We start from the raw sequence: 15,821 nt of genomic DNA, 5'->3' as shown, positions 1-15,821 counted from the left end.
CTTTACCAAGTGGCGGCTCCCCTTTGTTAATTATTATCTTAATTCTTTTGGTGGTTGCACCCATACTCATATCATGCATACAATGCTTTATCCAAAAGAAATTGCAAACTCTAACAAACTGATTTTTCCTTCTCAGACCACCCTCTTGAAATCATTTTCTAAGAGATCAACCACCCATGGTTGTCAGCAGGAGGTAGTTACCGAAGGTCTGAGCTTTGTCCCTTTCTCCTGAGATAAGAATATCACCAAAAACTACAAGGAGGGAATCTATGGATGTAGGATAACAGAATACCTGAAAGTAACTTGTTTCTCTCTCTGTTGCTAGGATACAAAGGAAAGAATTATATGTAAATTAGAAGGTAATGAGATACAACCTTCTCTTGGTGCCAAATTCCAGTTGAAGTAATGAAGTATGAAAACCAGCTTCAACTGGTTGGTGGGACCTGAGCAGAAGCAGCCCTTGCTGTCCTCACTTCAACTTGCTTAATTAGCATAGTCAAATTCCCACCCGGGGGTGGAGCTTTCCAACCCTTTTTTGATCTTGCAATGTACCTGCAAGCATGATTTCCTGAACATACTAATCATACAATTATATAACTAGCTATATGCATTCATCCATATGCATAAAAGCTAATGCAGAATCAAAGCAAATGTGAAATAGTAATGGGCATTGAAGCAAGAGAGAAACCAAAGCGCAGGGAGTCAGGTCTGAGTCACTTTAGACTGCCCTTGGCTCCTACCTCTGCAGACGTAAGAAATGTAATTTCTGCCTAACTCTTGTGTGTTAAAGTTTTTTTCCTCTACATCTCTGGTTATCCTCAATGGCCTCAGTTTTGGGACGGAACACTTGGAGGAGTAGTTACAGCTATAAATACCTACATTAATAAAAAAGAAATGTATAAAATCAATAACCTAACCTTGCAACCTTCTTTCAGAAAAAGAACTTTAAACTATACCTAAAATAAACAGAAGGAAGGCACCAATAAAAATTAGAGCTGAAGTCAATGAAATAGAGAACAGAGAAACAAGAGAGAAAATCAATGGAAAAATATTGTCTTTTTGAAAACAATCCACACAATTGACAAAATTCACCTAGAGAGAGAAAAAAAGAAGATTCAAATTACTAGAATCAGAGAAAACCAGAGACTTCACTGCTGACCTAACAGACATAAAATGAGTTATAAAGGTACACATGAACAATTTCATATCAAAAAATTAAAAACTTAGATGATATTTTAATTTCCTAGGGTTGCCATAAACTACCACAAACTGTGTGGATTAAACCACAGAAATGTATTCTCTCACATCTCTGGGAGCTAGAAGTCTGAAATCAAGTTGCTGGCAGGGCCAGGCTCTCTCTGAACCCCTAGAGGTGGATTTTAACTGGCCTCTTCCAGCCTCTGGTAGCTCAGGACATTGCTTGGCCTATGGAAGCATAACTCCATTAGATTCCATTACTCTATTTGTCTGTCTTCATGCCAGTACCACACTGTTTTTATTACTGGAGCTTTGTAGAAAATTTTGAAATCAGGAAGTGTGAGTCTTCCAACACAGTGAATTCAAATAAAATAGGGACTCTTCACGCTTTCATGTTGCAGCATCTTCAAGGTCCCTAGTATCATAAGGGGTCTGCATTGTCATAATGCCCCAGCATTTTAGGGCCTATTGTTTGGTCCCTCAGTGACCATCCCTAAAACCTGCTTATACAAGGTAAAAAGATTTTTCCTCTCCTCACTGCATCTTATCTCAGCTTGCTCCCTCCCAAAATCAAATACAGACCCCCAACACTCACTCTTGCTTGACTGAGCCACTCCTAGAACACTAGCAAGGCAGAGCCCCAGGTCCTCATGACTGTGGCTCCCTACCTGCGTGGTTGAGCCTAAACTCCTGACCTGTTCCCCACATGACCTGTGAGGTCTGCTGCTCCTCGCTGTTCTAGGGCCTGGAAGTGCTAATCAACATTTCTTTCATACATCTTTGATGTTACTCGAACTTGCATACCTAACTATCTACATGAAGAGCCTTACATAAACCCAAGTTTGTTCTTTTTCATGAATGTTTTGGAATTTCATATGAATCTGAGGATCTATCAGCTTTTCCACTTCTACCCACAAAAAGCCATGGGCATATTGACAGAGAGAACATTCTCGCTATAGATCACTGTGAGAAGTATTACCATCTGTCTTAGTTGGCTGGGGCTGCTATAACAAATACTACATAGTGGTTGGCTTAAGCAACAGGAATTTATCATCCCATGGTCTTAGAGGATATAAACTCAAAATCAAGACGTCAGCAATGCCATGTTATTTCCAAATTCTGCTGCATTCTGAGGAAAGCTTTCCAGCTGTCCTCCACCACATAAAGTCTCTCTGACTTCTACTTCTAGTGTCTTCTGACTCCTGATTTATACTGACCAGCTGTGTTCAAATTTTCTCCCTTTATACAGTCTCCTGTCACCCTGATTCAAGTTGGCCTCATCTAAAGAGGACCTTTAAAGACCCTATTCACAAATGAGTGCACACATTAACTGAAAATGACATCTTCAAAGGCTCTATAAGCAAATGAGTCCACACTCACAGAGGTGCAGATTAGGACTTAAACATGTCTTTTCAGGGAGCATGATTCAGTCCCAACAGTCCCCTGAACTCCCAAAAGACTTGTTATTCCCATATGCAAAATACACTCATCCATCTGAATATCCAAAAGCCTCAAGCCATTTCAGTAGCAACCGTAGGTCAAGGGTTCTGTGGCCACAGACTTGCTGGGGGTGGGGGGAGGGGCACTGTATTGGTCAGTCAAAGGGGTGCTGATGCAAAGTACCAGAAATCTGTTAACTTTTATAAAGGGTATTTATTTGGGGTACAGTTACTAGGCCAAAAAGTATGTTACTCACCTCACCAGAGTCTGTTGCCACGTGTTGGAGCACGATGGCTGCCAACGTCTGCCAGGATCCAGGCTTCCTCTTCCCCTTAAGGCTCCGTGGCCCCAGCTCTTCCAATTTCAGCACAGGCTGGGACAAATCTTGTCTGTCTTCTGGGGCTTGTTTCTCTCCAGGCCCAGCTGCCCTGCTCTCTCCACAAGGCCAGCTGTAAACTATCAAGCAAACCACTCAACTCTCTCTTTGGGGTCTCTTTCATGTCTCATGGGGCCTTCTCTCTTTCCTCATGTATCTGCTCGCCTGTGTCTTTACTTCCCAGGGCTCCAATATCAAAACTCCAGCATCAAAAACTCCACTGTCTGCTCTGCCATGTGGTTTCTCTGTGAGTCAGGACTCAATATTCTACAATGTGGCCCAATCAAAGCCTTAATCATAATTTAATCAAGTAAGAGAGAAACCTCTCAAGCCAATACAATCTAATGTACCCAGAGGAACAGACCAGTTTACAAACATAAACTAATATCTACTTTTGGAATTCATAGATAATACCAAAATGCTACAGGGGCCTTGGGCAGGGAGTGATCCTCTGACCCACCCCCGCCTCCCCGGCTGAAGCCAGGGCCGGCAACAGCAGTGCGACCATGGGATGCTGCAGGCTTTGGCAAGACCACAGGGAGGCCAAGCCAAGCCCCCTCCCCACCCCTGCAAAAGGTCCACACCCTGCTGGAGAGACTTCAGAGACCACAAAGGCCCCCACCCCACAAACAGATTCTGACCGGCCCCATGACCCCGAGCGATGAATCTGAATCCCTGAGAGCAAAACGGGGTGCAAGCTCTGGCCACAAACCATCCCCTGCCCCAGGCGCCTGCACAGGGCAGTGCTGGGCAAAGTCCCTGCCACTCTCTGCCCTCTGCTCCAGCAGGGCTCCCAGCCGCAGTCCCCACGTTGCCCTCTGCTGACCTGCTCCACTGGCCCCTCTGCTGTGGTCCCCTCATGTTAAGATGGTTCTCAGGGGAGGCAGACTTGGCCCAGTGGTTAGGGCATCTGCCTACACATGGGAGGTCTGCAGTTCAAACCCTGGGCCTCCTTGACCCATGTGCAGCTGGTCCACGTGCAGTGCTGATGCTCACAAGGAGTGCCCTGCCACGCAGGGATGTCGCCCGCATAGGGGAGCCCCACGCACAAGGAGTGCGCCCCATAGGGAGAGCTGCCCAGCGCAAAAGAAAGTGCAGCCTGCCCAGGAATGGCGCCGCACACACGGAGAGCAAACACAAGATGATGCAACAAAAAGAAACACAGATTCCCATGCCGCTGACAACAACAGAAGCAGACAAAGAAGAACATGCAGCAAATGGACACAGAGAACAGACAACCGGGGGTGGGGCGGGGGGGGGGGGAGGGGAGAGAAACAAATAAGAAAAATAAATAAATAAATCTTTGGGAAAAAAAAGAAGATTGTTCTCAGGGGACTGAAGCCCTTTACCGACAGGGACCCTTGTCTGTTCCGTCCCAACTCTCTGCACCCAGCATGAGGCCTGGGGAGGCACGGTAGGGAAGCATGTGGGTTCGTTAAATTGCTGCCACGCCTCCCAACTTCATGCTGTGGCCCACGTGGAGGAAGATGAAAAGCCAAGGCCGTCTCTGATGAGTTGATAAGATAGAAGTCCCATCCAGCACGCACTCCTGCTGTAAAATTGGGCAGGAGGGTGAAGCTTTCCCACATTGGGCCCCCACCGGAGACCCTCACCTGCAGCCCCCAGCTGGCCCTTGCCAATATGGGGAGGGGGTGGCTGCCCATCTCCTCATCCACCCTGGGCTGCAGCACCCCCCCCCGGCCCACCCTCGGGTCCCGTGGCAGGCCCAGGGACACTTTTTCCCATGACGACAGCAAACACTGCCAGCTCCGGCCCTGCAGGGCAGATAAAAGGATTTGGACTGGAAAGGGTGAAGGGAGCACGGCAATGGCGCTTAGGGTGAAGGCAGGCATGCCGGCGGCAGGGCGCTGGCTGCCGGGGCGTGGGGCCCGGGGCCTGGCGAGCAGAGCTGTCCCCGCCAGCCCGGCGGTGTTGCCCTTCGAAGCCATACCCCGGTGTCCTGGCAACAAGTGGCTGAGGACACTGCGGGTCTGGAAGGAGCAGGGCCAGGAGAACCTACACCTGGAGATGGAGCAGAAATTCCAGGAACTGGGGCCCATTTTCAGGTAAGGTCCCATCCCTGCCCGGCTCACCAGAGAACACCCAGAGGGAGGGTGCAGCCGCATCTACTGCTCCCACTGGTTGCTGAGGACTGGCCTCGTACCCCTGCCCATTCCCCACTGGCGCCCTGTGATGTGCAACCTTAGGAAGCCAGGGTGGGGGCCCTGGGTTGGGGGCTGAGGCTTTGACTCGGGAGGATGGCTCTTTCCTGAGGGGGCAGCAGCCGCAGAGAGGAAAGGATTCAGAAGCACTAAATTTGGAAAGCTTTTAGTCAGACAACTGGAAGAACTTCCTGAGAATCCAGTCTCATGCCCTGAGGGGAGGGGTCAGGCAGGAGACAGTCTAGATGGTGGGGGGGGGGGGGGGGGAATGGCCCCTCCCAGCTGCCTTCTCCTTCGGCCCCTCAGGTATGACTTGGGCACGACACATTCCGTGATGGTGACGCTGCCCGAGGACGCCGAGAAGCTGTACGGGACGGAGAGCGCGCACCCACGCCGCATGCACCTGGAGCCCTGGCTGGCCTACCGCGAGATGCGCGGCCAGAGGCCGGGCGTGTTCCTGCTGTGAGGGCGGGCGAGGGAGGGCGGGGGCGGCCCGGCGCGAGGACCGCGACGCTCGCGGCCACCCGTCCTGGGTCCTCTCCGCCAGGGCGATGGGGCGGGGCGGGCCGAGACCCCGAGCGTCCGATGGTGCCCGGCCCACACCGAGGGTGGGAAGTCCGCCGTGAGGCTGGGGAGAGCGAAGTGGGGGGAAGGTGGGAGGTGAGGACCGGCAGGCAGGCAGCCTGACCTGGAGCCGCCCCCCGCCCCCCGCCTGGCCTGTTCTGGGGGCTGTGCCTGCGGCGGGGGGTGGGGGGGCTGGCTCTGAGGACCTACTGTCCTCCCTGCAGGAACGGGCCCCAATGGCGCTTCGACCGGATGCGGCTGAACCCAGGCGTTTTGTCGCCAAAGGGCACCCAGAAGTACATCCCGATGGTAGACGTGGTGGCCAGAGAGTTCTCGAAGGTCCTGAAGAAGAAGGTGCTGCAGAACGCGCGTGGGAGCCTGACCCTGGACGCGCAGCCCAGCATCTTCCACTACACCATAGAAGGTGCGGGGCCGCGGGGAGGGCCGGGCGGGGAGCGCGCAGGAGCCGCGCGCCAGGGCCACGCCGCGGGGGCGGCCGGGGGCCTGGGGACCGCGCAGCCCAGCGAGGCGCCCTCCCGCAGCCAGCAGCTTCGCCCTGTACGGAGAAAGGCTGGGCCTCCTGGACAGCAGCCCCCGCCCCGCCAGCCTGGACTTCCTCCGCGCGCTGGGGGTCATGCTCAAGTCCACGCCGCCGCTCCTGTTCCTGCCCAGGGGGCTGTCGCGCTGGACCAGCGCCAAGGTGTGGGAGGCGCACTTTGGGGCCTGGGACTGCATCTTCCAGTACGGTGAGGCCCGGGGCGCGCAGGGCTGGCCGCGCTCGCCTCGGTCACCCCCCTCCTCGCCTCCTTCAGCGCAGCGGGGAGCTGAGACCTGAGGCTGCGAGAGGGCGTGTGGCTTCTTGCGGACACCCAGAAACCGCTGGCTGTGGAGCTCTCGGGGGGGATGGGGCTGGGGGGGGAGGGGCTGGATGCGCGGCTCGGGGTCTTCGGGGGAGTGGGGAGGAGGAAGGAGCGACAGCACCCTCGCAGTGGTACGGCCCGGGGCTCCGGCTCTCCCTCCGCACAGCCAGCGACAGCATCCAGAACATCTACCAGGAGCTGGCGCTCGGCCGCCCCCGGCACTACAGTGGCATCTTGGCAGAGCTGCTGCTGCAAGCGGACCTCCCTGTGGACGCCATCAGGGCCAACGCCACGGAGCTCACTGCGGGGAGCGTGGAGACGGTCAGGCCCCAGCCGGCCCCCGCCCCTGCCGCCCAGGCAGCGCCCTGCCGCGCCTCACAGCACCCTCGCCCCCAGGCCCCGTCCATGCCCCGAGATTCCTGCTCAGCCTTAGGCCCGGGACGGACGCTTTGCTGGGGGGGCCCTCGAGGCTGGGCTGGGCAAGAGGAGAAGGGCTGCAGGCGGGGCAGAGCTAGAGGCAGAGTGGCGAGGGCCTGAGGCATCAGCAGAACACCGCCCACCAGGACGGCAGGAAGGGGGTGGGGGTGGGATGCCGCTGGAGGGCCCCACGGTAGCCTCCCCTTGGATGACAGGTTCCGTTTGGCTTTGATAAAAGTCCCCTGGAGGGAGTGGGACTTGGACAGGCAGAGCTGCAGAAGGCCCCGGGGCAGGGCTGTGGTGGTGGCTTGGGGGCAGGGGTGGGGAGACCTGAAGTGAGGGGAGAGGGCTGGGGTTTCTGGCCCCAAGCTGCCTCCAGGGTGAGCCTTCTGGCTGCAGGACCCACGAGCTGCTGGAACACCCAAGGGCCCAGACAAGAGGAGGCTGGGGGGGGGGGCCAGCCTCAGTGTGGGTCAGGGAATGAGTGAGGTGGCCCGTCCTGTCCCCTCTCCCCAGGGGCTCCTCCTGGGACACAGGGTGCCCCCAGCTGAGGTCTCAGCCTGCATGCCTGGCCCCTGCAGACCTCCTACCCCTTGCTGATGACCCTCTATGAGCTGGCGCGGAACCCACACGTGCAGCAGGCTCTGCACCAGGAGAGCCTGGCCGCCGATGCCGCGATCACCGAAAACCCGCAGCGGGTCTCCACGGAGCTGCCCCTGCTGCGGGCGGCCGTCAAGGAGACCTTGAGGTGGGCTGCCCCGGCGCCTGGGGCCAGGACATTGGGTGCAGCAGCAGCCTTGTCCAGGCAGGCAGCTCCGGGCCCCAAGAAGAGTGGGGCTCGGCAGCCTCTGGGATCCCCCCTCTAACGCGCCAGTGTCGGCCGCTTCGCCCTGGGCGCTGCGTGGGGCTCCCCAGGTTGGCGGCGGCATCGCTGAGTGCCTCACCTGAAAGGAAACACCTGCCCTGGGCGTTCCGCGGAGGGGGTGGGGCGTGGCCACTGGGGGAGGCGGGAGGTCCTGCGGCCAGGCGTCCCGGGCTGGGCAGGCTCTGAGGGGACTGGACCGGCGGGCCACAGCTGAGGCCCGACTGGCTGCCCCCCGCCCCAGGCTGTACCCCGTGGGTCTCTCTGTGCAGCGACACACGACCTCAGACTTGGTGCTGCAGAACTACCGCATCCCGGCCGGGGTGAGTGAGGGGTCCGCCGCCCGCCCCTCGAGGCAGAGGCCCGCCCACCCACGTGGCCTGGGACGGGCTGACCACGCCCCTCCGCCCTGTCCTCAGACCTTGGTCCAGGTGTCGCTGTACTCCCTGGGCCGCAACCCTGCCGTGTTCCCGAGGCCGGAGCGCTACGACCCGCAGCGCTGGCTGGACGAGAAGGGCTCCGGCAAGAGCTTCCGGCATCTGGCCTTCGGCTTCGGCGTGCGCCAGTGCCTGGGCCGGCGCCTGGCCGAGGTCCAGATGATGCTCTTCCTGCACCACGTGAGCGGCCCGGGCGCGCAGAGCGGGCCTGGGCGGAGCGCGGCGAAGGGCACCGCGAGCTCCGCCTCCCGCACCTCCTCAGCCCCGCAGGCGGTGGCGGGTGCGGGGGCTGTGGGATGTGTGTGTTGGGAGGGGCGCGGGGGGCGACCGGGGCGTGGCCTGGGTGGGGCCGGGCTGTGTCAGCGCCCCTGGCCAGCTGAGAGCGCCCACTGGGAGCCGCGCCTCTCTCCTAGGTGCTGAAAAACTTTCTGGTGGAGACGCTGAACCAAGAGGACGTAAAGATGATCTACCGCTTCGTGCTTAAGCCTGACTCCATGCCCCTGCTCACCTTCCGGGCCAGGGACTAGCCGCACCCCGAAAGCAGCGGCCCCGCCCCGCGGCCAGCCCCCTCCCCACGTGCCATCGCAGGCACCCCTCTTTCCCCCAGAGCTCCTTGCTCCCCGAGCCCCTCCAGCCGCGAAGGGAGCAGCCCAGGCCCGCGGGGGCAGGGCTTGCCCGCCCAGGCGCTGAGGCCGGGGAGGGGCTGCGCCGGAGGCGCGCCTCGATTCTTGTCCAGCAAGGGGTACCTCTGTGTGTGCCTTGGCGCCCATGGCCTTCGGCAGCCGCTCCGAGCTCCTTACATGGCCACCCAGGGCCCTCAGACGCCGCGCCCAGCTTACCTGCCTGAGCCGCGGACTCCTGTTACTCCACCCCCCCCTCCCAAACCGAAAACTCGGGGGGCCCCTGACCTGCGTCCTTGCCGTGACACGGGCTCTCCTCTGCCTGGAATGCTCCTGCCTGCTCATCCCTCCACCTTCAGAGCTGGGCTGGCGTCGCCTGTCCACCTGTCTGTCCTGCTCAGCTGCTGTGGGACACACCTCTGAGATTGAGGCCCAGAGCCCGCGGTGGGGGCCCGAAGAGGGGGGTCTTCAGTGGGTGTTTTCAGCTGAGGCAGCAGAGGTGGGTGCTCAGCTGAAAGATAGCTGCAATTTTCACAGCGCACCCTGCTCCCGCGTTCCTCTGGCCAGGTATGTCCCGGGGTGGGCACTGCCGGAGCGCGGTGACAGCCCAGACAGGCCTCGGCCCCGCCCCGCCCCTACGCCGAGCCCGTCCACCGCTCCCTGCAGTGCCCCCTTGTGGAGAGCGGGGTGCACGGCGCTGAGCGCCCCTCTGGCCAGGCCTTTGTCCTAAGGATTTCCGCTGGGATGCAGGCCCAGAAACCAGAATAATGGCTGCTGAAGAGTGGAGGGTTTATTCTGCACCCCACCCGCTCCAAGGGGAAGGCCTTCGTCTGCAGCCCAGGCAGGCGATGGCCCCACGATGCACTCTGTGACCTAGGCGTCACCTTGGGGTCCCAGGTTTGCTGTCCCTTCCTGGGCAATGCAGCTCTGCGCTAGCTGCTGAAGGCAGCGGGGCAGTTCTCCCATTCAAAGATCTTCCTAGAGCCCCACCCAGCAACATCGACTTCACTGGTTAAAATGGGGTGACACGGATGCTCAAAGGAGGCTGGGAAATATCTTTTGTTTTAAATTTCATTTTAAAATAATTATGGAGTCACGGAAATTTGCAAAGATATTTACAGATTGGTATCTTGCAACATTCATTCAGTCTCCCCACAGATGTACATCTAGCAAAACTATACTACACTGTAAAACCAGGAAATTGACACCATTAAAACCCACTGAGTTTATTTAGATTGCACCAGTTATACTCAAACTCTTGTGTGCATGAGCAGTTTGAGACAATTGTTACATGTGTACGTTTGTAATCACAACCCATTCAGAGGCAGAACTGTCAGTCACAACAAGGCCACCTCGTTCTCCTGATTTAGACCCACACCCACTGCTTCTGCCCCGCCATTCTAACCCAAAGCAGCCGTTGATCTGTTCCCCATATTGATAAACACGTTATTTCACAGATGTTAAATAAATGGAATCATATACTATGCATCATGTTTCAGTTGTCTTTTTTTACTCAGTTTACTTTCCTTCTGTTCATCCAAGCTGTTGCTTGGTCAATATTTCATTCCTTTCATCTCTGACCAGTATTCCATGCTCCAGAGGCAACACGGTTAGTATGTAGGGAGAGAGAAGAAGAGATATGATGTGGCGGCATTTTCAGGACTTGGAGTTGTCCTAAGTGGTGCTGCAGGGATTGATACTGGACGTTGTGTGTCCTGTCATGGCCCACTGGGTGGACTGGGGGTGAGTATGGACTACAATGTGGACCATTGTCCATGTGCTGCAGCAGTGCTCCAGAGTGCATTCGCCAGGTGCAGTGGATGTGCCACGATGATGGAAAAGGTTGTTGATGTGGGAGGGGTGGGGTGGGTGGAATGGGGGGTATATGAGGACCTCATATTTTTTTAATGTAACATTTAAAAGAAAATAAAGAATATAAACAAAAAAATAAAATGAAAAAAAAAATAGACAGCTGTGTAGGTTGCAGTTTAGGGTTATAACAAATACAACGTCTGTGAACATTCAAATACAAACTTTTGTGTGAAAGTAAGCTTTCATATCTCTGGGATAAATGCCCAAGAGTGCAACTGCTGGATCATCTGTTAAGTCCCATTTTAATATTAAAAGAAATGGTCTAATTATTTTCCAGAGTGGCTGTACCATTTTATATTCCCACCAGCAATATATGAGTTGCCCAGGTTCTCTGTGTCCTGGCTTGCATTTGGTTTTTATTTTAGCAACTCTCAGAGGTGTGTAGCAACATCTAGAGGTGGTTTTAATTTGCACTTCCTTAACGGCTGGTGATGTTGCCCATATTTCATTCGCTAGTTACATCTGTAGATCCTTCTAGGAGAAATGTTTGTTCACCTCTTTTCCCCATTTCCTAATTTGATTGTTTGCTTTTTAAGGTTGTTTTCAGAGTTCATTATATATTCTAGATGCAAACCCTTTGTCAGACATGTGCTTTGCAAATACTTTTTCCCCATCTGTAATTTGTATTTTCATCCTTTTAATGGAGTCTTTCATGGAGAAAATTTTGTTAATGATAAAAAGATCTATTTATTCTTCTTTTAAAAAATGATCTTGCTTTTGGTGTCATGTCCACACCATCTTTGCCTATTGCTAGATCTCAGGGATTTGCCCATGTCTTTTTCCGCAGAAGTTGTTTAGTTTTACATGGAAGTGTCTGGTCCTTTTCTGAGTTAATTTTTGTATAAGGTGGGAGGTTTAGACTGAGTTTCCATTTTTTGCTGTTTTTTAAAAATTTGCCTATGGAAGCCTAATCTGCAACATCATTTGTTTGAAACACCATCCATCACCATTGAATTGCTTTGTACCTATTTTCTAAAATGGATTGTGCATGTCTGTGTGAGTCATTTCGGGTCTCTCTTCTTTTCCATCAGTCTAGGTGCCTATCTCTCTACCAGTTCCACAGTGCGTGGATTGGTCTCTCCATAGAGTGAGGCTTCCCATCAGCAAGAGTAATTCTTTCCACTTTGTGCTTCTTCTTAAAGAGTGTCTGCTTACCACATGGCCTGGCTTACCCTTCCCGCCTGGCTGCTCCTTCCCAATTCCCTTTGCAGCTCCTGCTTAGCTTAGGAGTGTAAATGCTGGATGCTCCTGGCCTTTTCTCCTCTCTTGATACAAACTCCTTCACATATCTCATTTTATCTTCTGACTTTTAAATACCATCTATTTGCCAGTGACCCTCCACCTCCAACTTATTTGTAGCCCAGACCTCTTACTTGAACTCAAAGTTAATCCATCCAACTACCTGCCTGTAGCTCCATCTGGACATCCAATGGGCGTTTCTAACTTTATTCTTCCCCAAAGTAAACTTCCTCTTCCTCAAGTATGATTCTCTTGGAGTCTTTCCTCTTTCAACACAATATAACTCCATCCTTGCAGTTTCTCATGAAAAGCACTTGGAGTCATCCTTGACTCATCATTCACATTCTATCCACAAGTCATCAGGATAGCTTTCAGGTTCTCCTTTCTAAAATATACCAAAATCTGAGCACTTGTCATCACCACCACCTCTCTCACATAGTTCAAGCCACTGCCATCATCATTTGCCTGGACTATAGCAACAGCACCCTGATTGGCTGTATGGTTCCTCTTGGGCCACAGTGTTGACCACTCAGAGTCCAGAGTTATCCTTTTGCAACAAACGTCAGACTGCTTTGTTCAAAATCTTCAAATGTCTCCCCATCACACACTGATCACATTTTCTTCTGCTCTTCCCCTCCCTCTTTTAGTTCTGGCCAGTTTTCCTCACGCCTGACACATCCCACAGGTTGCTGCCTTGGAGCCTGTGTACCTGCTGGCCCTCTGCCTGGAATGCTTTACCCACAGATGTGGCAAACTTTGCTTCCTCAACCTGTTCAGTCCCCTGCTCCAGGGAAGCCTCCCCAGGCTCCCCATGAATATCAACAACACAATTTCCCAGCATAATCCTATTCCAGTTCCTACTTGTCTTCATCCATAGAACTTGTGCTGCCTGGCATATTATATATTCTACCTATTTACATTATTTTTTATTCTACCACTCTACAAAGATGTATGCTCAGTGAAGGCAGCAATACTTTGTCTGATTTATTTATTGCTACATCCCTAGTGCCTAGACCAGGACCTAAGAAATACTGATGTTCAGTAAGAATAAATCTGATCACATAAATCCTATGGTAATCACAAAGCAAGCATACAAATATACAGAAATGAAATGTGCAGGCTGTCAGACTGTTGCATGACAGAAGACCAACTATCCACAAAAGATGGCAAGAGTGGAGGAGATGCAGAACAAAACAAATGGCAAAATAGCTTAAGTCCTGCCTTATCAGGAAATATGTGTAATATAAATAGATTAAACTTCCCAATGGACAAGTAGATAATGGCAGAATGCATTAAAAAAAGTATGACCCAATTATATGTTGTTATCAAGAGATTAACCTCGGACTAAAATAAATATAGAATGCAAGTGAAAGTATGGAAAAAATATTCCATGCAAACAGTAATCAACAGAGAGCTGAAGTAACTATATTAATATCACTCAATATAGACTTTAAGTCAAAATCAGTAACAACAGGCAATGAAGAATACTGTATATTAGTAGAAGGATTAAATAACAAAAAGACATAAGTATTAAAACATATATGAAAGTGATAAGAAGGCACCCACATATATGAAGCAAACATTGACAGAACTGAAGGCAGAAATAAGCACTTCTACAATAATAGCTAGAGGCTTCAGCACTCCACTTTTAACAATGAACTTCTAGACAGAGTTCAACGGGGAAACAGAAGACTTGAACAATACTTTTAACCAAGTAGAAAGAACAGACATAGATAGACCATGCTACCCACAACAAAAGAATCCACAGTCTTCCCAAGTGCACATACATCATTCTCCTGGACAGATCATGTATTAGGTCATGAAACAACTATCAATATATCTTTAAAAATTTTTTTTTATTTTTAAAGAAGGTTTAGATTACATAAATGTTACCTAAAAATTAAGGGGATTCCTCTATGCCCCATCCCCTGCCCCTCCCACAATTTTCCACATTAACAACATCTTTCATTATTGTATTATGTTTGTTACAATGGATGAACACATATTGAAGCATTGCTACTAACCATGAAATAAAGTTTACATTATGGTTTACACTCTGCCCCACACAATTTTATAGGTTTTGACAAAATGTATAATGGCCTGTATCCTTCATTGCAATGTTCTACAGGACAATTCCAATGTCCTGAAAATGACCCCCATGACACCTATTCTTCCCTTTCCCTCCCCTCAAATCCTATGGTGGCCATTGCCTTTATATCAATGATACAAGTTCCTCCATTGTTAGAATAATAAATCTATAATAGAATAATAATAAGTCTACTTTAGTTCATTTCTCATTGTCCAATTTTGGGGATTTGGGGATGGTGATGCCCTCCCTGTTTCTAATTGAGAAGGGGCTTAGATTCCATGGGGTAGATGGATGCAACAATCTTGCTTGCAGTTGCAGACACTCTCTGTTTCTTGGGATGGGCATTGTCCATCATCATCTCCTCATTAGTTGTCCTGGGTGAGTCCAATGAACTGGAGAGTAAGTGTTGCAACTCTGCTGAGATTCAGGGCTCAACTGGTACATGAACAGACTAAAGATTTAAGTCTCTGGGACATATATTTAATGAGTATAGTGCTAATTATAGGTTCAAATAAAAGGGGCAGAAGAACCATGTGTAAGGAAACTATAAATGAGTCAGTTTATCTTTAAAAATTGAAATCATACAAAACATCTTTTCTGACCTCAACATAATGAAGCTAGAAATCAAGAACAGAAGGAAAAGTGGAAAATTCACAAATGTAGAGAAAACACACAGCATACTCTTAAACAACTAAAGGGTAAGATGGTAATTACAAGGAAATTTTTAAAAATTCTTAGAGATGAATGAAAATGTGAACAAAACCTTAAAAAATTGTAGGATGCTGCAAATGCAGTGCTCAAAGGAAAATTTGTAGGCAAAAATGCATACATTGAAAAAGAAAGAAAGATAAACCCACAACTTCTCTAATAAAAAAGAAAAATCTGAAATAAATCTAGCTTCACATCTTGAGGAACTAGAAAAATAAGAGTAAAACAAATTTAAAGTTAGTAGAAGGAGGTAAATAATAAAGATTAGAGCAGAGATAAATGAAATAGGAAAGAGAAATACAAGTGATAGAATCAATGAAATAAAAAGTTATTTATCTCAAATGTTCAGTAAAATTGAAAAACCTTTAGGTAGACTGACAAAGAAAAATACAGGAGACACAATAACAAAAATAAGAAATGAAAGTGGATACGTTACCACTGATCTTGCAGAAATGAAAAGGATTCTAGGAGAATACCATGAACATGTATATGTCAACAGATCTGTTACTCTAGAAGTAATGGACAAATTCCTAAAAATACAATTTACCTAAATAGAATCAAGAAGAGGTAGAAGATCTCATCAGATGTATAACAAAAGACTTACTCAGTCACTGAAAACTTGTCAACAAAGAAAAGTCCAGGACAAGATGGCTTCACTGGTAAATTCAACCAATTGAAGAAGTAACAGTACTGGCCTAAGAAGAGATACATGGACCAATGGAACTGAATTGAAACTGTCAAAAGAAGCCCATACATCCACACAAATCTGCCTTTCAACATGAATTCCAAGTCCATTAAATGGGGGGAAAGTTGTCTCTTCAACAAATGAGGTGGGTAAAACTGCATTTTCCTGGCCATGTTCTGGCTAAAGAGACTTACTTGGGAAATTTCTCCCGCTTGCCCACACCCAAATTTGCCATCTAGGCAAAAGTAGCAAGGAACAATGAAAGCAGTGTAAGAAGCAATCCAGGTGGGTAG

The 15,821-nt window shown here is 50.8% G+C and overlaps 1 protein-coding gene across 1 annotated transcript; it reads left to right on the top strand.

Moving 5' to 3' along the window:
• Positions 1 to 4,840: 4,840 nt before the first annotated feature.
• On the top strand, positions 4,841 to 10,421 carry LOC101424711 (cytochrome P450 11B1, mitochondrial-like). The gene is made up of 9 exons (XM_058276113.1): positions 4,841 to 5,079; positions 5,482 to 5,637; positions 5,964 to 6,163; positions 6,282 to 6,485; positions 6,766 to 6,920; positions 7,598 to 7,764; positions 8,123 to 8,201; positions 8,298 to 8,495; positions 8,729 to 10,421. Exons 1-9 carry the CDS (start codon positions 4,841 to 4,843, stop codon positions 8,840 to 8,842), a joined length of 1,512 nt encoding a protein of 503 aa, XP_058132096.1. The 3' UTR covers positions 8,843 to 10,421.
• The last annotated feature ends 5,400 nt before the right edge of the window (positions 10,422 to 15,821 follow it).

This window comes from Dasypus novemcinctus, chromosome 14 (genome assembly GCF_030445035.2).
Source record: "Dasypus novemcinctus isolate mDasNov1 chromosome 14, mDasNov1.1.hap2, whole genome shotgun sequence".
In the NCBI taxonomy this organism is placed as follows: domain Eukaryota; kingdom Metazoa; phylum Chordata; class Mammalia; order Cingulata; family Dasypodidae; genus Dasypus; species Dasypus novemcinctus.
The sequence above is the reverse complement of the archived record's forward strand: the minus strand, read 5'-3'. Positions and strand labels throughout refer to the sequence as shown.

What these genes read in the sequence shown, in the direction of transcription:
- LOC101424711 (XM_058276113.1), top strand. Translation starts at nt 4,841, where the DNA reads ATGGCGCTTAGGGTGAAGGCAGGCATGCCGGCGGCAGGGCGCTGGCTG. An exon ending in GGACTGCATCTTCCAGTACG is followed by an intron (nt 6,486 to 6,765) that starts GTGAGGCCCGGG and finishes CCCTCCGCACAG; the next exon opens with CCAGCGACAGCATCCAGAAC. An exon ending in TGATGCTCTTCCTGCACCAC is followed by an intron (nt 8,496 to 8,728) that starts GTGAGCGGCCCG and finishes CCTCTCTCCTAG; the next exon opens with GTGCTGAAAAACTTTCTGGT.